The 20,594-nt window shown below is 40.7% G+C and overlaps 3 protein-coding genes across 4 annotated transcripts; 2 read left to right on the top strand and 1 right to left on the bottom strand.

Annotated features, from left to right (window-relative positions):
• Nucleotides 1-1,559: 1,559 nt before the first annotated feature.
• LOC136756638 (coxsackievirus and adenovirus receptor) lies at nt 1,560-6,766 on the bottom strand. The gene is made up of 6 exons (XM_066712376.1): nt 6,592-6,766; nt 5,584-5,747; nt 4,554-4,755; nt 4,039-4,156; nt 3,605-3,632; nt 1,560-3,008 (listed from the first exon to the last, which is right to left on the bottom strand). Exons 1-6 carry the CDS (start codon nt 6,626-6,628, stop codon nt 2,979-2,981), a joined length of 579 nt encoding a protein of 192 aa, XP_066568473.1. The 5' UTR covers nt 6,629-6,766; the 3' UTR covers nt 1,560-2,978.
• Nucleotides 6,767-9,670: 2,904 nt separating this feature from the next.
• On the top strand, nt 9,671-15,417 carry LOC136753377 (sialate O-acetylesterase). Of its 2 annotated transcripts, none has more exons than XR_010817425.1 (11): nt 9,671-9,736; nt 9,962-10,150; nt 11,386-11,547; nt 11,933-12,099; nt 12,182-12,320; nt 12,392-12,575; nt 12,695-12,795; nt 12,896-13,029; nt 13,130-13,284; nt 13,523-13,725; nt 14,071-14,211. XR_010817425.1 is itself a non-coding variant. In XM_066709435.1 (11 exons), the coding sequence occupies exons 2-11, from the start codon at nt 10,093-10,095 to the stop codon at nt 14,305-14,307; spliced, it is 1,524 nt and encodes a 507-aa protein (XP_066565532.1). In that variant the 5' UTR covers nt 9,671-9,736; nt 9,962-10,092; the 3' UTR covers nt 14,308-15,417. The 2 variants fall into 2 exon arrangements, 1 of the variants encoding a protein (XP_066565532.1); XM_066709435.1 differs by having other exon boundaries at nt 13,539-13,725; nt 14,071-15,417.
• Nucleotides 15,418-16,189: 772 nt separating this feature from the next.
• Nucleotides 16,190-20,495, top strand: LOC136753370 (sialate O-acetylesterase). The gene is made up of 10 exons (XM_066709422.1): nt 16,190-16,347; nt 17,170-17,331; nt 17,706-17,872; nt 18,087-18,225; nt 18,507-18,690; nt 18,810-18,910; nt 19,011-19,144; nt 19,251-19,405; nt 19,773-19,959; nt 20,162-20,495. Exons 1-10 carry the CDS (start codon nt 16,290-16,292, stop codon nt 20,396-20,398), a joined length of 1,524 nt encoding a protein of 507 aa, XP_066565519.1. The 5' UTR covers nt 16,190-16,289; the 3' UTR covers nt 20,399-20,495.
• The last annotated feature ends 99 nt before the right edge of the window (nt 20,496-20,594 follow it).

The following is a 20,594-nucleotide window of genomic DNA, read 5'->3' as shown; positions in this document are numbered from 1 at the left end:
GCACTTTGTACTCGCCAAAAACACATCTATTCGCTTTGTTTTCCTGATTTCTGTAAATAAACAGCAGAACTGCAGATAGTTTGACGTGTGGACATATTTCAACCTCGCCTCCAAAATATAAAAGTGCATACACACGACCAGGGATGTGGAGGGGCTCATGGTGCCATAGCTTGTATTCACCTAGAAACTCCTGCATCAGGGGTGGAAACAGCTGATTTCCAGTGAAGACGCATATTTCTAGCAGGTACACAAATATAAAATTGTGCATCCTCACCCATTTCAATCACAGAGACCCACTGAAATAGATCTGTGATTCACAAGCACCAGAAACCGCGTTTAGTTTGCATGTATACTGTTGGTTGATGTGTGGTTTTTCGCTAGTCATATGTGGTTGTGAAGCAAAGATATGTTTGAGTCCAAATCTGCCTGATTTCATGGAGATTTTGAGTTTTTCGACTTTGAAATGTCTCAGTTTTCAAACTCTTCTGGGGGACCCCCAGACCCCCAGACCAGAATTCCTCAATCCTCTTTCCCCTTACATTAATTAATTACATTAATTTTGAACAGTGGACAGTGATGAAGGGACACTAATAAGACACGAATTCCTTGAAAGTTTGTGTGTGTGTGTGTTGGGAAGGGGCATTATGAGGTGTGATTGTTTCCCCCCCCCCCCCCCCCTCTGGAGTCTGGACCTTGACTATACCTTGACCAAGAAATTTGGACCCTGACAAAAAATAATTGACTACCCCTGCTTTACAGGGAAGTAAAATGATCTAAGTATAAGTACACTGTATAGAGCTCCTGTAGGCTAATCTCACCAGTATAGCATGCAAACATGCCAGCCCTTGTGCCAAATCACTTCTGACACCAGAAATAAACTCTGTGAAAACGGAGGGCTTAATTCACATTAATGGTAATTAATGGCAATGGTAATGAGTTTGAATTGTGTACTGTATGACAGATAACTAGTTATATAGGTCATAAACCACAAATAGCCTAATTTAAGTTTCGTGGAACTGCATGCACGGTGCGTTGCTCAGTTAATAGAAACAATAACTAATGTAAATATAGAAAATAGTTTTTGCAAATTATAAACCAAGATGGCCAATGTTAACACTGAAATAAGATAACCGATTTCACATTAATGAAGAACATCATACTTATATTAACTGAAGATTAAAACATTACAGTTCACATAATACTGTATGTGTGAATCCGGCACATGAGCTAAACTTTCACGTATATTAACCAGAAGGTTTAATTTGGAATAGAAAATGTAAAATACGTTGCTAAAACGTTGTGTGTTAGCAGAGACCATATGTAATGAGCTGCATTTACATGATGTATTTCCACGCTAAACTCATCAAACTAACATTATCAGGTTTAATGTTAGCTAACCGGCTACATGTCATCATATTCATATGCATCCCGAGTTAAGAAAGTTAACTTATTCTGTCATACCAAAGCTAATGCTTTTTAATAATAATAATAATAATAATAATAATAATAATAATAATACAAAATTAATTAAAAACAGTGAGTGTCATGTAATGTGCATCTTTATCGTAATTGTATATCATATTATATTACATTATATATTAAACAAATACTGTCAACGTGCATCACTGGCAACTGACATTCAACTGCACAACATGTCATTTGATCTGACAGGAGGAAGATTGTCCATCTCCCTCCTCCCTGCGCGCTTACAAAGACATGAAGAAGGTGATTGTCCGCATAAAAAATGATTGACAAGCATTTTCTGCAAAGAGATTGCCTGCATACAAAATGATTGACAGTTACTCCTCCCACATTCCAATGTCCCCGGGTCTGCAGCAATACCCTACTCATAAAATCAGATCACAACGTACATAAGATAAAACTTACCAGACATTTCCTCAATGTTTATAACCATTTCACAGGAAGTTAGCAAGGAATTTGAAAGATTACACATTTCCTTCTCATTTCTAATAAATACACCTTCCCACAGATAAATGTGTTCTTAAAGCGCAACTTAATTAACAAATAAAGCTCACATTATTTTCAAAACATATCACAAAGTGAAGTAAAATAAAATAAAATAACTACAGCACTGCCTCAAGCTCTGATTATTATTAAACAAAATATAAAAAAATATATAAACAACATAAACAAATGCTTTTAAACAGTATATTTGAATAATTCCTGTTTTTTCCAGTCCATACCCTGTTATCAGTAAATCAAATGAACAGAAGGTATGTTATTAGTTCTGAATTAAATCAACTACTGTCCATATTTCTTCATGTTTAAATTAATAGCCCTTAATTTAATCAATTCTGGAAATAGATCGCAGAGACAGAAGAAAAGAGATGCTGGGGGACCTTTGCATCTGGGACAACATATAATGGTACATGATCTAGTCAGACAAAATCCAACAGGAAATTCACCCAACAGGAAAAAAGGGAAAAACAGATGGAAATTGACAAAATCCCAAAGCATATTCCATTAAGAAAATAGTTATAAGAACTTCTTTATTCTTAGATGTTAGGCAAAATGAAAAATGGTTTTAATCAATGTATGTTCATTTTTGTTTTTATTGTGGGATTTCAACAACCTTTCCATTGTTTATTTTTTAATATATACATGTTTCTTACATTAATGTATATCTACTTACATACGTCTTCTGGGATTTTTACTATGTGGATTATTTACTGTGGAATTTTGTTCACATATGATTCATCTTTACCTTTGTCTCTTGCTGGATACATGGTTGTGTCTTTAACAAGGAGGAGGATTTTTGTCCTCCTGAGGAAAAGGATTAATTTAATTTTTGGGAAAGAAAAAAATATATACAATTTATTTTGCACCATAACTTGCCATGTTAGGGACGATCAAACTTTTATAGTTTCCTTGTTGAAAATTGATAACCACATTAGTTCACCAAGATGTACTCTTCCAAACTTGCATCCAACAGTGCCATCCTCTCTTATGAGCAGCTACTACGTAATCGTCATATATATATCATTTTCCTTTAAAAGATTAGAAAAGAAAGGCATAATTTATAGAGGAGGTAGACCGCATTTCCTGTCCAACAGCATCTCAGTTTCAGCACGAAGAGATAACTCTGAATGCATAATACTGAAATCCTTAATTATACTTAAATGGCTAAAAATCAAGTGGGGGAAAAAGGAACCAACTGAAATGTTTAATGAGAATCATAACAGTTGACAAATATCAACTATGCAAATTATGTATATTAAATCAAATGATGAATTTGTGATATGCGATAAGCATATTCACTACAGAGAATAACAATGTAAAACCATGAGTGTTTATTAATTATATCTCCAAACAAAGAAAATACTTCAAACAAAAGTGACTTCATTTTAATAAACAAGATATATGTGAGATATTGATGCTGAAAAAAAATGCAAATGCGTTTAGTATGCAAATCAAAATCTGGTTGATTACGTTATGGTATTACCATTGTAAAACAGTTACTGGTCTACTTAAAAATAATTTAGTAAAACTATAGATATCTTAAAAATCAGTATATAGCAACATCATATCAATGGTTTAAAGAAGTTTAAAGAAATGTATTGAGCAGGAATTAAAAAACGCTCACCTTCATTGCAGATGAAGATTTGATGTTTCTTTGCAAGAAGAAAATAAAATGTTTTTAAAACTGTACATTGACCAACATTTAATGTAAACTATTATTATTATTATTATTATTATTATTATTATTATTATGGTCATCAATTACTACTTGACAGCAATAATTAATTACTACTTAAAAACATGTTTTAATTTATATTAAACATTAATACATACAACATATTTGACACATGTTGAAGTAAATTGACTGTAATTTAACAAAATGTCTCTTGTGGGCTTTACTCAAAAAAGGAAATCAAACACCTGCTTGTAACAATAGCAACTGGTTATATCAATTACTGTACTTTGAGCCATTAATCAGTAATAGAGCTATAAATAAATGCACAGAATGTGATTATTGATTATTTTCTCAATTTCTTCTTTACATTTTGGTGTTTTTACCTTTTGTTTGAAAGACACTTCCTTCTGCATCCCCACACTACCAGGGGCACAAGGCAGAGCAGAAACAGGAGAGGCAAGAAATGGACACCATATGGGGGCCAGGGTGACTCTGATGTCTCTACAATGACACAGTATGACACTTGAAACAGGAGGCCTAGTGCTCCACTGTTCATTTTGTTAGGGTAAGAATTCTGAGTTTAGGTTCATGTAATAAATAATCTGATATATTACTTTAGTAATCAACAAAATAAATAAAACGCCAAACAATTAACAGGACATTTCATTTTCAAGATGAGTTCAGGCAGCTATTTACACTATGGAAACTACCTGTAAAATCTCCTCAAGCTCTCACTCATTACTGCATTACAGATATACTACATCAATTAAATCAATCAATTACTACATTTCCCCATTTTATTTCACATTTCTATCCCAAAAAGAGAATATCTGAAGAATGTAGAAGGATTTCACAATTTTGTATTGTTTTTTAAAGACACCAACAGAAAAATACCTACCTTGCATTCCCAAAACAGTCATATTGATGGTTTTCTGCTCAATATATCTGGCTTTCAGCAACTTGCAGTGATAAAACCCAGAGTCTGTGAGTCTCAGCGAAACAATCTTCACATCTCCAGATGTGTTAGGATAATTCATGAAAGATATTCTGTCTCTAAATGGTAAGGCCGGTACATAAACCTTGCCGTCTGTGTACCAGATCTGTGATTTGAACATGAGAGAAAAATGAAAAAGTATATGATTATATATATCAGCTTGTGTTATTTGATGAGAAGTGAATTTAATATACTTTGAGTATAAAATGGGTGAAATACTAAACACACTGCTGCCATTGTGTGTTGTATTTTGAGTTTCCTTACTTCAGGCACATGAACAGACTAAGGGCCCGATTAAATCAAAAAATGTTTGTAAGCTACAAACCTACAAAACTGTACATCATGGTGGTTACATTAAAAAGTAGAAGAAAGTAACATCTTACTAAAAATGAGACTGGAGTGGGTGGGTCAAATGTGTTTTATTCCCTCACGTGCAATATTCATTCGTACATATGCCGCTAATGCCTCTTCGAGCGTTTCGCAGTGCAATGATTTAAGGCCCAATTAAATAAAAAATGTTCGATTAAATAAAAAAGTAAATCGGGCCCTAAATCAAGTTCTATTAAAAAACTATCAAATTGTCTGAAAGCTTCTAAATGATTGGAACTGAAATGAAATGACTCCCTGTGATCCTTAAATGCAGTTACTGTACTTGAAACATGCAACTGCATTTCCTGTCTTAAATTGAAAGTGTAAAAGTACATAAAATATACGACTCAATAACAGGAAACACAGAAGACTGAAGAGCACAGTTTTACAATACTTACTAATCTACAGGACAATACTCATTAATAAAGCAAGGTTCCAATATAAACAGATATAAAATTAAATAGCATATATACACATATACTTGTACACATAAATGTGTACATACTTGGAATACATTGATACAGTTTATCATAGTGTTATGTTTGTTTGTTTGTTTGTATTTTACCACTGTGTTGCTGTTTCCTTCATGTTTCACATTCCATTCAATATCCAGATTTCCTGGACTCATCTGGACAGCGGTTAGGTTGTACTGACATGGCAGAACCACGCTGCCCCCCTCTCTGCCCTCCATGTGCAGGAGACCTCCATCGCCACTTGTCCAGGCAAAGTCTGCAATAGAAAATCAACATTTAAATTCCCTGTTAGGAAAGACAGAGAAGTGTCCAGGGAAAGAAAATCACTGTGTTCAGGAAAACATTTCACTCTCTGAGCGACATAACAGTTGCAATGAAGAAATATTACTTTTATAAAGATTTTATTGCAGGCTGTGTAACAATGGGCTCATTGGAAAAGCTTTTATTAATACAGAAAATATTTGCACAATATGCTCAATGCATATAGACATTGAGATTAGCAGGTCAGTGAAAGTTCAAGTCAATTTGACACTTTCAAAAATCACAGAGACACTTTCCGTACCCCCGCAATAACCAGTTACGTGGTTTGGCTTCAAAAATCCCCCTTAAAAATCACTCTGCGCCCGTCTTTTTGTTTTGATATTTAAAAAAATCAGACTGAAGGTTTTTAAATGACTTGCTGTTTAGACCACCCACCAGTCCCAACTTCTCCAAAATATGACATTACTCTACCAAATTTTCTGAAATGACATAGCTATACTATACAATACGAAAAATAATGATTAACTATTGTAGAATTTAACCAATAATTGAAATGGCTGAGAATACAATTTTCCCCTGAAGTTTTAGATTAGATAACTTTGTGGGCACATCAAAGGTTTTTTAGGAGGCACTGAAACAGTTTTGCATGATTTTTGCCATTATTAGTTTTTCTTAATAGTCCCTTGTATCAGTCACATAATAAGAAACCAAGTAGAATATGATCCATAAGTACCTAAATAAAGCAAGCTAGTTATAAATATTAGTAATACAAATAAATAAAAGATTGTGTGAAGTTTTATCAGAAATAGAAATTGCGTATATGAATCAAAACTTCTTACCCTCTGAAATCCACAGAAAGACCAGCACTAGATACATCCCCACTGATCAGAGTCAATTGCCAAAATAAAAGCATGCGTCTCTGCTTCCTGTTTAATATGTGTGTATTTATGCAAATTTCCAGATGCCAACTTGAAGTCCAAAATGTATGAAAAAATTAAAACCTCAGTAATTGACTTTTACAGATGGCTCTTGCCGTTCACACCAATCACAATGTCAGTATCTGTGCGGTCGACTGAGAAGGAAACAACCAGCAGGAATCTTGAAATCAATAGAAAGGCACTGCCCTTATTGGCACAGCTACACCCTATACCCAACTGCTGTTTTGTGGTTTATAGTCATATATACTGGCAATGCATTTAAATAAACAATTTTCTGATTCCTGCATGTTGCAAAACAGTAATGTTATATATGGGGCTGTACAGTCAGATAGGCTGGTATATTCCTAAACTCTCAAAGTAATATTAGGACTGTTCAATGTCTGTTTTAAGTCTGATATGTTTGATTTTCACTCTCAGAAGCCAGTAAATAAAGTTCTCAGTTTATTTCATGTTCTCTACTCTTGGTATTTATGCCTGCTTTGAGCACAGTGCACCTAGCACTGATGTAAACTGATATCTATGCTTTTACTTGAAGCATAATAATTACTTACCCATAATAAGAATCTTGCACTGCATTGTGTTCTTCATCTTAGTTAAGTCACTCCAGGTAGGTCTAAAATGATATACGTATTATTTATCACTCAAACTATATTTTGTTTTTGTGATTTTTTTAACGACAAATGTAAGTTGCCTTGGGTAATGGCAACAAAGTAACATCACCTACTTGTATAACTATTGAAGTCCCTGGAAGCTGCTGTCATACAGACAGTGCGTTTAGAGTAGGCCTAATCAATACAACTGGCAGCATTATGACATGCTATTTGGATAGTAAGAGATATAAATAATATAATAATATAATAAATGTATATAGTTTCGCAACATGACCAGTGAAGCATGCCACAAATAAAATAACTTTCCCATTGTAATTCTGCACTTTTAAAAGGGTTTTCCTTGGTTTTGTACATCCATTTAAATTGCAAGACCTGTGCTTTCCTATGGCTATATTATGCTCCCTGCTTCGCCACATTTGGCTAAGACCTTCACATTAATAACGAACGTGTTTACAGCACCAGCAGTAATTCTGAACAGTCAAAGTAAATTCAAATACTAAAAAAGACCTGCAAATTAACTGCAAATATTCCACAGGGTAAATTAAAACAGGAAATACGTGTGAAGTGATTAGTAAGAATGTAACTTGAGTGGGCATGGAGATGGTGACAGATAAACGTACTCTTTAGGGCCACCAAGCCGTAACATTTAATAACCACTGTTGTAATTATTTATTTCTTAGCCAAAACCCTTATCCAGGGTGACTTACAAAATGTAAGAGCAATACAAAAGTGCAATAATAAAGTAAAAAATTACAGATCAAAACATAATACAATTACTGTCTGAATAGGTGTGTCTCGAGTAATCGCCAGACGGTGGTCAGGGACTCGAGATCATTCCACCATTTAGGGGCCAGGAATGAAATGGAGCAGCTCTGGAGGAATGAGAGTGGAGAGGAGGCAGGGTTAGTCTTCTGGTGCAGGAAGGCCGGAGAGGTCTGGAGGGGATGTATGGAGAGACGAGGGTCTGAAGGTAACTCTGTGGAGTCTGGCCACGGTAGGTGAGGGTCAATGTATTGAACTGGATGCATGCCAGGATCGGGAGCCAATGGAGGGGGTGGAGCAGTGGAGTAGCGTGTGCAGAGAGACACCAGATGAGCCGCAGAGTTCTGGATGAGCTGGAGCGGATGGGTTGTAGTTGCAGGCAGGCCGGCCAGGAGGGAGTTGCAGTAGTCCAGGCTGTAGAGAACCAGTGACTGGACTAGAAGCTGAGTAGAGTAGTCGGTGTGGAAGGGTCGGATCCGATGTATGTTGCTCAGGAAGAATCAGCAGGTCCGTGGTGATGTGCTGAGGGGGCCCAGGGAGGGGGTGTAGAGAGAGAACAAGAAGGGGCCTAAGACAGAGCTATGGGGTACGCCTGTGAGGAGAGGTTGGGGGGTGGATGAGGAAGCTCACCATGTCACTTGGTAGGTCCGGACATTGAGGTATGAGGACAACCAGGTGAGAGCAGTTCCAGAAATTCCAAGGTCAGCGAGGCAGGAGAGGAAGATGGAGTGATCGATGGTGTCAAATGCTGTAGAGAGATCAAGGAGGATGAGGACTGAGGAGAGGGAGGCCGACCGAGCAGAGCTGAGGGAGTCAGTGGCGGCAGGAGAGTCGTCTCAGTGGAGTGAGCTGTGCGGAGGCCGGATTGCAGAGGATCAAGGAGTGAGAGATGGGTCAAAGACCAACCACTACACAAGGCCGGTAGCAAAGAAAATCTGTGCTAGTTATTGAAATATAATGCAGAAAAATATTTATAAATTTGGGTTAATTTTCTGAAACTTGCTCTAATGTACTCAAACACAGGGCGTGGAAGAAAATCATGCAAGTTAACAACGTCAACCCGCTCTGTCTGCGGTCTGTGAAACACGGATAGAAATTATGGAAAAATATGCTGATTTAAAAAGAGGAAACATCCGTGAAAACAAGTGCTAAAATACAGAAAGAGGAAGTCCTAAAACGTATGTGTGACTCTCCCATAGAGGGCGAGGTCTCCACTGAGCAGGGACGCTGCAGAGCAAACACCTTCAAAAAAACACATCAGCCACTTCTTCAGAGGCTGAAAACAAACCTAATTTACACGTGTTTTAAAGATAAACTCAAGGGAAAACTATAATGATTGTAATTTTTTAAAATATATATCTTAATTACTTTAGAAGTAAGAAACACTTTGAAGATGTTTGGGTACAATTTACTCTCTTTCTTTGTTACTGTAGTAAGTTTCTCAACTGTGTATTTATACACTTAATCTTTGGGTTGTTCAGTGCTGCCCTGAATGTGTCCACTTGCAAACTGCCAAGAAACATTTGGAAGAATCTCTGCTATAGGAAGCCACAAGGGGGCACAATTTGACAGTCTGAACACAAACTAGCAATAATGTACACCCAAACCGGAATTACAGCAACTGCTTGTTGGATTGTTGTTCTTGGAAGGGGGGTGTTATAGATTAAAAATAGGTATACCGAGTTGTTTGTTGGCATATTTGCAAAATGCACGTCTATGTTTTCTACTGTTGTGTGTTATATTATCCAGATATGTTTGTTTCTGCTCAGTATAGCTATAGCTCTATAGACTATAGCCTATACATAATAACAGATTTCCGCATTGTGGATAATTATGTCAGACAGCTGCATGTGATGTACATGAAACTGCTAACGTCGCGTTATTGTAACTATCCGCAGCTCTGCGCAGATCTGCACAATCCCAGCGATCCCATTCGTGGAGCCGCGCAGATCTGTTCCAACCTGTGAATCTGTGCTACACGCACGACACCAAAACTCATCTTCCTGCATTTCTCACAATAACCAGGACGATGCATCTGCTGCAGGTGCTCTGGGTGTTTTGCTGGTTTGCTCCTTTGCGTGGATTTGGTAAGTTTATTTAAAAGCAATCTGCAGTGTCAGCAGATCCATGCAGGTACAGACATGATTGTTGCCAAACTGGGGGCATTGGTCTATTTACTTAAGTTTACTTAAGTGTTTGTTTTTTGCTCAAAAGCGTTATTGAAAAAGCGAGGTAACTGAATTTATGGTATGTTAATATGTTTGGGAAAGTTTATTTTGATGGGTTTGTAACTATACATGGGTATATATAACTATATAAATAAATATATACTTTAAAAAGTGCATAATTGCAGGCAACAGCCGTTTTCAATATTAAATGGAATAACATATACGTAGGGTGGAGGGAGGTTGCAATCTTGTATGACAAAATAATGTGTAGTATAATGGAATACTTTTTGGCTTTTGGAGAAGGATGTTTTATTATTATTTTTAGTATTAACACCTTGTAGCACTGTGTTATGTGACAGCCGACAGGAACAAACAACCTCCAAAGAGTCACATGACGAACTGGAAATCACAAATGACAGGACACTTTTTTCCTTACACATATTGTAGTGTCAGCAGGCTCAAATAACTCAAATACACAGATATTGACAGAATGCCAGTACCCTTAAAGGGGAACTCTATAGTTTCTCAGGTTATTCTATAAGTAGAAACATATTCTGTGGAGTGAGATTATCATGTCCAGCTCATTCTTAAAGAATTCAGAGATGGAGAAATAGGCCATGACATCACATGCGTGCTAACGCTGGAGCTGCTTTGCTGGACGTCAATGGGAAAAATCAGAAAAGTCACGAAAATCAGTAAAAACTAACATTGCATGCACGTTCGATAGCCCCATCACCTTATTTCTCCGAAAGAACCATTGGTCTGTTTATTTCACCACACAGAACTGTCACTATTATTTTACATGATTATTTTATTTGAGGGACTGCCGTGAAGGCTACGGCGGACTGCAAATTGCATCCTGGCCTTTTGTGGCAGAAGCGAGAAGTCTGAAGAAGAGTAACCACATTTCTTGACTGAACACCAGCTTGCTCTCTACGTCATAGCTTCAAAACATGACAAACTGGAAATCACAAATGAAAGGATGTTTTTTTCCTTATGCATATTGTAGTCTCAGCAGACCAAGAAAAATGGTGCTTGAATAACTCAAATGTACAGATACTGAAAGAATGCCAGTATGCTTACTGACTTGCAGACCATTACATCTGCTAACACACAAGCTTCTTTACAGCAGCAACATGCTCTTCATTTTGCAGGACATGAATTCCGCTTTGCCTCTTACTATGGGGACCACATGGTCCTGCAGAGAGCCCCGGAGCGCGCGGTGCTGTGGGGCTATGGGACCGATGCAGCGAAGGTCACCATCACTGTGTTGGGCAACCAGCAGAACACATCACACACTGTCACTGTGGAGGAACGTGAGTGCGGGTTGGACTGTTGCACTGTTCCCCTCTTGTAACCATGCCATTACATTCACATTACCCACAGAAGTGTAACGGGCCAGTTGTGGACCTGAGCTTCAGATCTTAGCGCTTTCCCAAAGAGGCTTACTCTGCTAGGCACTGAACAGTTTTACCAGTTGCATAAGCATGTCAAAAGGAGAACATGTTGCTTCAGTGCTTGTTTTTTTAAGGATGCGAAATAAGCTAGCTGCTATTCTTCACACGCACTTTAGATGTGCACTGTTTACACGACAATCAATTCCCCAATGGTTAATTCACATTTTCTGCAGATTAAGCTTTCTTGTTTGAAGAGGAAACTGGGAGAAGGCTCTCACTGTCTTTCCTCCTCTCTCTCCTGCAGAGATCTGGAGGGTGACGCTAGACCCAGTGCAGCCGGGCGGTCCCTATGTTGTCAGTGCCGTCCAGCAGAGTGCAGAGGGTGTCCAAGTCCACAATCTGACAGACGTCCTCTTTGGAGACGTGTGGCTGTGTGGGGGACAGAGCAACATGCAGATGGGTCTGTCTCAGGTAACAGGAGGCATCTCTAATGTGAACAAAACTCACACCTAGTAGACCTCATCGCCAACGTAATTTATTCCACTTCCCTAAGGTGATAAACGCTTCAGAAGAGTTGGCCATGGCGTTAAAATTCCCCAACGTGCGAGTCTTCACTGCAGCTGATGAACACAGCAGGGAGGAGCTGACTGACCTGATGAAGATTGAACTACCCTGGTCTGTCCCTTCTGCAGGTACTTGGGACTTCACTTGCTGGAGACATCCCACTTCAGAACATACCAAACAACTTTACTTTCTCTGGCAGGAGTGCTGGATGGAGGGAACTTCAGCCACTTCTCAGCGGTGTGCTGGCTCTTCGGACGCTACCTTTACGAGAGCCAAAAGCATCCAGTGGGGCTGGTGGAGTCATGCTGGGGAGGTACGCCTGTAGAGGCTTGGTCCTCAGAGAGGGCTCTGCAAAAGTGTGGCCTAGCAAAGCCCAAACACAGGTGAGCCCCCTTAACTATACAGATTGTCCATGGGCCTTTGTTCAGCCCCTGAAAAATGCCAAAAATCATGTAGCGTTCCAGGAGAGCAGGCTCAACTTGACACAATATTTCTGATCTAGTTTCCAGAATGCCGGGGCCTCGTGGGACAATACGGTGTTGTGGAATGCAATGATTCACCCTCTGCTCAACATGACAATCAAGGGAGCCATTTGGTACCAAGGTGAGAGGTCACTGAAAGCAGCAGTGCTCGTATTCATATTAGTGTGTTGTTCTTCACCAGTTAAAACCTGTGTAGATTCTAACCTGCTTGTCCATCACAGGTGAGCAAAACACAGAGTATCATCAGGACCTGTACAACTGTACTTTCCCTGCCATGATCGACGACTGGAGGATGGCATTTCACCAGGGCTCAGGAGGCCAGACCTCACCAGTCTTTCCTTTCGGGTTTGTCCAGGTAATGTAGGCCTTCTCTTACCGCACTGTGCCAAGGTACAAAGCTAGTTTTAAACCTGCCTCTACAAACAAGCAACCTCCTTTCAATTCACTTTCCTCAGCTCTCCACGTACAAAAAAACATCATTGAGCGATGCTTTCCCCAACCTGCGGTGGCACCAGACGGCCGACTACGGCTTTGCCCCCAACCCCCGCATGAAAAACACTTTCATGGCTGTCAGCCTGGACCTGGGGGATGAGGCGTCTCCCTGGGGCAGGTAGGAGGGACAGAGAAGTTCTCTCCACAACAGGGAGACCATTTCAGTATCCTACTCCCTATCGTCCTGTGATTGTTTTTAAAATAAGATATGCCTGAAACCAACACATCATTCAGATTTTCTAAAATGGTTTTAATAATCTTCCTTTTACAACTCCGAAATGAGTTTGATAAAAAGGAGGGTACATATTTGCGTGACGTTATTAGAAAGTTGAAATATATGATCATGAGGGGCACAGGACCCGTATCTTTCAGCATCCACCCTCGCTACAAGCAGGACGTGGCGCACAGACTGACCCTGGGGGCTCGAGCCGTGGCCTACGGGGAGAAGGGGGTCTCCTTCCAGGGACCTTTTCCACAAGCTATTAGGCTTCAAGGGAAATATATCAACATCACCTACAGTGAAGAGGTTTCGGTCACCAAGTCCAACACTACCTTCGAAGTAAGTCCTGAATGAGCCTTTTTCATTATGTCATTATCATTGGTATTATTATTTTAAACTCTAAAAGACCAGATATGAATAATAAATACACATTCATATGTAATTGTAATGCACTAAAGAGGGACATATATCAACACACAACACTGCTGCTTCCAGAGCCTGTATATATTAGTGCTTCTGCTGCAAATCTACACTATGTCCACTTAAGAAAAACAAGTGGACAATGTTATTACTTGCCAGGTTTGCACACTAGCACTATCACAAAAGGCTACATTACTCCTATGTCAACTGAACAGATCCAGGTTTAGTAAAAGTCCAACCCTTGGTGTCCCTGTGTCTCCCCAGGTGTGCTGCAGCTCCTCACAGAGAGACCCCTGCAATGCCAGCTCTGCGTGGGATCCAGCTCCGATTGTTGAGACCAGCAGCAATGTTGTAGTGCTGTCCACAGACGGCTGCTCTGATGAGGTGGCTGCCCTGCGCTATGCCTGGAGGGACTGGCCGTGTGGGTTCAAGGCCTGTCCGGTCTACAGTGCTGACCACGTGCTGCCTGCTGCCCCCTTCATTGTTAAACGGGCACCATAAGAAACACCGACAAGCCAAGCGAACGACATCCCGGTTACTGTTCATGACGTTCTTCATACCAAATCTAAACTGGCACAAACAGAACTAAGCTGACATTCTTGGGGTTATTCTTTTACACTATAGATTAGCCTATATATTTTGTATGTTAAGAAAAAATCTCTCCAAAATGCTGTTCATTTCCTTATATAAAAAAAGAGAACAATTCTAACAATGTTGAAACACTGGAACCCTGATTTTCCCTTTGGCTAAATTGTCTGCAATTTACATGACGTTGGTATTTTGCCCAAAGAGAAAAAAATATCTGAGTCTAATACAATGAAATAATTGTTAGTGATGAGGGGGTGTAAATTAGCTTATGGCTAAAACTGCACACCTGCAATAAATCTTTAAAAACAGTATGCTTCATGTCAAATAAATAAATGCATGAATGTTTTTAACCCAATTACCTCTAGAGAGATAAAAAAAAAAGCTTTTCCGCTTTATTTTTTATAGATGCATCAAAAGAGCGGTGTGGCTGTCGCCGCTGCAAGGTGCAAATCTACTTTTTAAAGTGAAAGTCACAGACCCAAACAACACCTGTAACATACACATATTGTGCATTTCTATAAAACAGATCAACAATATTGAGATAATGTTAAAGATTTTAAAAGCCCCTCCCGTGATAAAGTCTCAAGGTTATCCCACGCTCGTCATTAATGGATTCTTCCACCATGTCGCCGCATACGGTTTTGTCTTCATAAGGCTGAGAAGGAGTTTAAGGAAAGCCTTCAGGGGCGCAGATTCATTTGGTCTTTTCCATTTGTTATGGTTACATAAAAAGAGATTATGGAGAATAACTTCAAAGCAGCCTGGAAGAAAATCTAATTACCATGAACCAGCTCTCAAAATACATAAACAAATATATAATGAAAGTATTATGATTGTGGGGAGCCTATTAAAATCTGACTTAATTTCTGTGTAATCAATTTCTGACCTTGTGGCTTATCTTCACTGGATTTAAAAATCAATTAAGGGGAAAGAAGTTTTTGTACAACTATTTGATTTTGAGTTACATTATATATAACCATTTAGAACAGTCAAACAATACAATAAAGAAACCTCTTAATTACATACTGATATTTTTCTATTGTCTCTCATGTTTAACTCTGTATTAACTCCAGAATCACATCTGAATTATTCACACTTTTGCTTGAATTTGCCTGCTGGAAAATGTGTGCATATTAGTACATATATAAAGAAATAATCTTTCAGAAATCAATAGCACGACGTGGGGGAAAGACCAGTGATGTAGAGACGCTCAAATAGTTACTATGGAGGGTGATCAGTGCAAAAATTAGGATAAAAGTGATGGTGGCACTGGTCACACTCCATAAGTTACTGTATGCAGTGACATATATACCACTGCAAACCACATTAAAACCCTGTCAAGTGTCTGATCAGCGCAGTTCAGTGTTAAAAGTAGTTGTTGCCTGCGTGTGGCGCAGATTTCGGCAGGTCTGCGCTGGTGCACCAATGGGATCGGCTGAATTCTTCAGATCTGCGCAAAACTGCGGAAATCTGCGCAACCAAAGCGCCCCCTTGTTCCTTCTGGCGAAACGCTGCATTCGGAGCGCATGCACGTTTGTTCATTGATCTGCTTATTGAAAATCGCAGTATTTGCACGGGTTACCATCCAGGACAGTAACCGCATTATTTTATAAATACATAAATACACAATAAACAGATGAACTCCACAGCTCCGCGGACAGACCGTGTCTGATTGCGTCACAGCCGCCTGGAAACTGCGTGACCCGCACTTCCGCCACGGCCAGCCAATCACAGACACGACAACAGAAACGCCCTCCTGCGGCGATGCGCCAATCAGAGAGCGGCCGGGGGAGCCGGGGCTGGCCGGCGAGCTCGCCTGCGCCGACGGGCTGCGGGTGTCCTGCACCGGGATAAAACCACGGAGCAGCTCCGGGTCTGTCTGAAGCAACAAGAAGATGCATGGCTTGCACCCGCTGCTGCTGTTGTGTTGTGTAGCCCACTCGTATGGGCTCGGTGAGTACATACATGTGTTACTGATATTAAGATATTTTTACTGGGATCAGTTACAGATATCACCTTATTTGCACACAGAAAAATACAGATCCAGTCAATTCCGACTTTGCATATTAATGACGTCCACTCGCTGCCCTTATGAAAACGCAGTATCGTTAAAGATACAACTTTATTAGGCCTCAGATGTGAGCTTAGAATTACATAGCATATCGTTTTAATAAGTGCATATGTTCGCCAAAATCGTCTTAATACAAAGCCGAGCAGGCTGTGGTTAAAGTAACTTCCCCAGTGCGGACACAGGCTGCTGACACGTGACGCTGCGGTCACAAGACACTCGCATGACTAACACGAAATGACACCTGGAAGATCCCCTTCCTTGCGTGTGTCTTTTTGGACACAGCAAAGCAAATCAGTATTTGTGTCACTTTAAAATCAACTGCAATGATGATTTTCTAACCAGAGGAGCTTTTCCATCAAACCAGATGGACCAGCAGCAATGCACCCGGGGACACAGATGGAAATTGGGCTTCAAGGCATTCAAGACAGAAAACGGGAGACACTTCTTCACACAGAGAGGCGTCACAATCTGAACAAACTCCCCAGCGATGTGGCTGAAGAGACAATTTGGGAACATTTAAAAATAGACTGGATAGGATCCTTGGATCACTTAGTTATTAATGGACACCAAACGAGCACAATGGGGCGAATGGCCTCCTCTCGATTGGACACTTTCTGATGTTCTTATGTTCTAATACTGAAATAATACCAAGATATCAGACCACGGGTGTTCTCTTGTATTTTAACATGCTCTTCATTTTGCAGGACACGAATTCCGCTTTGCCTCTTACTATGGGGACCACATGGTCCTGCAGAGAGCCCCGGAGCGCGCGGTGCTGTGGGGCTATGGGACCAATGCAGCGAAGGTCACCATCACTGTGCTGGGCATCCAGCAGAACACATCACACACTGTCACTGTGGAGAAACGTGAGTGCGGGTTGGACTGTTGCACTGTTCTCCCCTGGTGCATTAGCAGTAACACTGAGTTGGCCCAATTAAGTGTAACAGGCCAGGGGTGCAATTGTGGAAATGTGCTCCGGACCCCAACCCCCCAGTGAGGCTGGTCTGGGTCAGTGTTGGCACAGCAGGACTCATTGCCAGTAATTATTTCGACCACTGATGGTCCGATGTCTCTGCTGCTGGCTGTGTGGAACATTTCCGATCCCATAATGCAAGACAGATTGTATTTTTGAAACAAACTGAAAAATGCAGTTACCCAGACAGGCCTGCCTTGTTTGAGAGTTATATATAGAAAATGGGGGAGGAGGTTCTCACTGTCTTTCCTCCTCTCTCTCCTGCAGGGATCTGGAGGGTGACACTAGACCCAATGAAGCCAGGCGGTCCCTACCTCCTACGTGCCGTCCAGCAGAGTGCAGAGGGTGTCCAAGTCCGAAATCTGACAGACGTGCTCTTCGGAGACGTGTGGCTGTGTGGGGGACAGAGCAACATGGAGATGACACTGCTTCAGGTTTAGGCTCGGATTGCAAATTCAATACTTATCACAAAGTCACAGTGAGAAATGCCAAAGCCAAGAGATTTATTTTGATTTAATTCTCTTGCTGCTTGGTTCAATTTCAAGTTGACTATCAATATGAGCTGGATTGGGTGACTCTTGCTTTATTCGGAGGAGTCAATTCATTTGTAGCTTAAATAACATTTTTTCTTTTTTCCTACCTCCCAAGGTGATGAATGCTTCTGAAGAGTTGTCTGATTTGACAAAATATCCCACCGTGAGAGTCTTCACCGCAGCTCTAGAGATGAGCGATATGGAGCTCACCGACCTGCCGAGAGTTGAATTGGTCTGGACTCTCCCTTCTGCAGGTATCGGGCCCAGGGGAAATGTACAATTGGCTGTAAGGTATTGTTCTCTCTTTATTTTGAGCTGCTGGTTGTAAAACTAGTCAGATCAGATGCAATTAATATTTCTTCATTTTACCATGAAGGTGAAGTTGCTAGGGAACAAATGTTATATAGGTTTGAAATGTGCTACAGTTTGTGTTTTTGTGCTTTCCACCTGTCCTTCCTTATTTTCTCTGCATATAACTGACACATTTTACCTCACTGAATGACTGAAAGCATCTAGTTTTTCTCTTCTCTGGCAGGAGTGCTGGGTGGAGGGAACTTCACGCACTTCTCAGCGGTGTGCTGGCTCTTTGGACGCTACCTGTACGAGAGCCGAAGGCATCCAGTGGGGCTGGTGGAGTCATGCTGGGGAGGTACGCCTGTAGAGGCATGGTCCTCAGAGAGGGCTCTGCAAACGTGTGGCCTAGCAAAGCCCAAACACAGGTGAGCCCATTAAACTCAACAGATTGTCCATGGGCCTTTGTTCAGCCCCTGAAAAATGCCAAAAATCATGTAGCGTTCCAGGAGAGCAGGCTCAACTTGACACAATATTTCTGATCTAGTTTCCAGAATGCCGGGGCCTCGTGGGACAATACGGTGTTGTGGAACGCAATGATTCACCCTCTGCTCAACATGACAATCAAGGGAGCCATTTGGTACCAAGGTGAGAGGCCACTGAAAGCAGCAGTGCTCGTATTCATATTAGTGTGTTGTTCTTCACCAGTTAAAACCTGTGTAGATTCTAACCTGCTTGTCCATCACAGGTGAGTCAAACACAGAGTATCATCAGGACCTGTACAACTGTACTTTCCCTGCCATGATCGACGACTGGAGGATGGCATTTCACCAGGGCTCAGGAGGCCAGACCTCACCAGTCTTTCCTTTCGGGTTTGTCCAGGTAAAGTAGGCCTTCTCTTACCGCACTGTGCCAAGGTACAAAGCTCAAGCTAGTTTTAAACCTGCCTCTTCAAACCAGCAGCTTCCTTTCAATTCACTTTCCTCAGCTCTCCACGTACATAAAAAGATCGTTGAGCGACGCTTTCCCCAACCTGCGGTGGCACCAGACGGCCGACTACGGCTTTGCCCCCAACCCCCGCATGAAAAATACTTTCATGGCTGTCAGCCTGGACCTGGGGGATGAGGCGTCTCCCTGGGGCAGGTAGGAGGGACAGAGAAGTTCTCTCCACAACAGGGAGACCATCTGCTGCTCTTTTCAGTATCCTACTCCCAATCGTCCTGTGATTGTTTTTAAAATAAGATATGCCTGAAACCAACACATCATTCAGATTTTCTAAAGATATGGTTTCAATAAGCAATCCTTTTACAACTCCGAAATGAGTTTGATGAGGAGGAGGGTACATATTTTGTGTGCGTGTCTCCAGGTACATTAAAATATGAGGACGTTATTAGAAAGTAGAAATATATGATCATGAGGGGTGATGATTAATCCAGCCTATGTAATTATGGAAAGCGTCTGGGTGGCAGTGCGCTGCTGTGACAGTAACCACAGGACCCGTATCTTTCAGCATCCACCCTCGCTACAAGCAGGATGTGGCGCACAGACTGACCCTGGGGGCTCGAGCCGTGGCCTACGGGGAAAAGGGGGTCTCCTTCCAGGGACCTTTTCCACAAGCTATTAGGCTTCAAGGGGAATATATCAACATCACCTACAGTGAAAAGGTTTCGGTCACCAAGTCCCACACTGCCTTTGAAGTAAGTTATGAGTGGGCATTTGTATTTTATAATTATTGGTATTATTTTAATGCTAAAAGACTTTAAAAGTAAATATTGCACCCTCCTACTTCAAGTGCATGATATAGTCCTACAGAAAATGTATAAATATAAAATGAGTCTTTAATTGACACAGTAATTCTGAGCTTCCCTGCCCAATCTTGGTGTCCCTGTGTCTCCCCAGGTGTGCTGCAGCTCCTCACAGAGAGACCACCGCAATGCCAGCTTTGCGTGGGTTCGAGCTCCGATCGTTGAGACCAGCAGTAATGTTGTAGTGCTGTCCACAGACAAGTGCTCTGATGAGGTGGCTGCCCTGCGCTATGCCTGGAGGGACTGGCCTTGTCAGCTCAAGGCCTGTCCGGTCTACAGCGCTGACCATGCACTGCCTGCTGCCCCCTTCATGCTGCCGGTCAAATCTTGACGATTTAATGTTAAAGTGTGAAAGGAAAACTAATCTGCAACTGATTATTTCACTTCTAATTGTATAAATGTAAAAATATATTTTCTATTAATATAAATGGGTACTTTTCTTGTACAGTACACTAATATACATTTGAGATTGAAACCTTTGAATTTTGGAGGAGAAATAGTGTAGAATGAGGTGATTAAGAACATAA

Source organism: Amia ocellicauda, chromosome 1 (genome assembly GCF_036373705.1).
Source record: "Amia ocellicauda isolate fAmiCal2 chromosome 1, fAmiCal2.hap1, whole genome shotgun sequence".
In the NCBI taxonomy this organism is placed as follows: domain Eukaryota; kingdom Metazoa; phylum Chordata; class Actinopteri; order Amiiformes; family Amiidae; genus Amia; species Amia ocellicauda.
The sequence above is the reverse complement of the archived record's forward strand: the minus strand, read 5'-3'. Positions and strand labels throughout refer to the sequence as shown.

Bases quoted from the DNA above. Each gene is read 5' to 3' on its own strand.
- LOC136753377 (XM_066709435.1), top strand. From the start codon at position 10,093: ATGCATCTGCTGCAGGTGCTCTGGGTGTTTTGCTGGTTTGCTCCTTTG. The intron at 12,321-12,391 runs GTACTTGGGACT...TTTCTCTGGCAG, and splicing joins CTGGTCTGTCCCTTCTGCAG to GAGTGCTGGATGGAGGGAAC. The intron at 13,030-13,129 runs GTAATGTAGGCC...CACTTTCCTCAG, and splicing joins TTCCTTTCGGGTTTGTCCAG to CTCTCCACGTACAAAAAAAC.
- LOC136753370 (XM_066709422.1), top strand. From the start codon at position 16,290: ATGCATGGCTTGCACCCGCTGCTGCTGTTGTGTTGTGTAGCCCACTCG. The intron at 16,348-17,169 runs GTGAGTACATAC...TTCATTTTGCAG, and splicing joins AGCCCACTCGTATGGGCTCG to GACACGAATTCCGCTTTGCC. The intron at 19,145-19,250 runs GTAAAGTAGGCC...CACTTTCCTCAG, and splicing joins TTCCTTTCGGGTTTGTCCAG to CTCTCCACGTACATAAAAAG.
- LOC136756638 (XM_066712376.1), bottom strand. From the start codon at position 6,628: ATGTATCTAGTGCTGGTCTTTCTGTGGATTTCAGAGG. The intron at 3,633-4,038 runs GTAAAAACACCA...CTTCTTGCAAAG, and splicing joins AAGTGTCTTTCAAACAAAAG to AAACATCAAATCTTCATCTG. The intron at 3,009-3,604 runs GTGAGCGTTTTT...AATCTTTTAAAG, and splicing joins AATCTTCATCTGCAATGAAG to GAAAATGATATATATATGAC.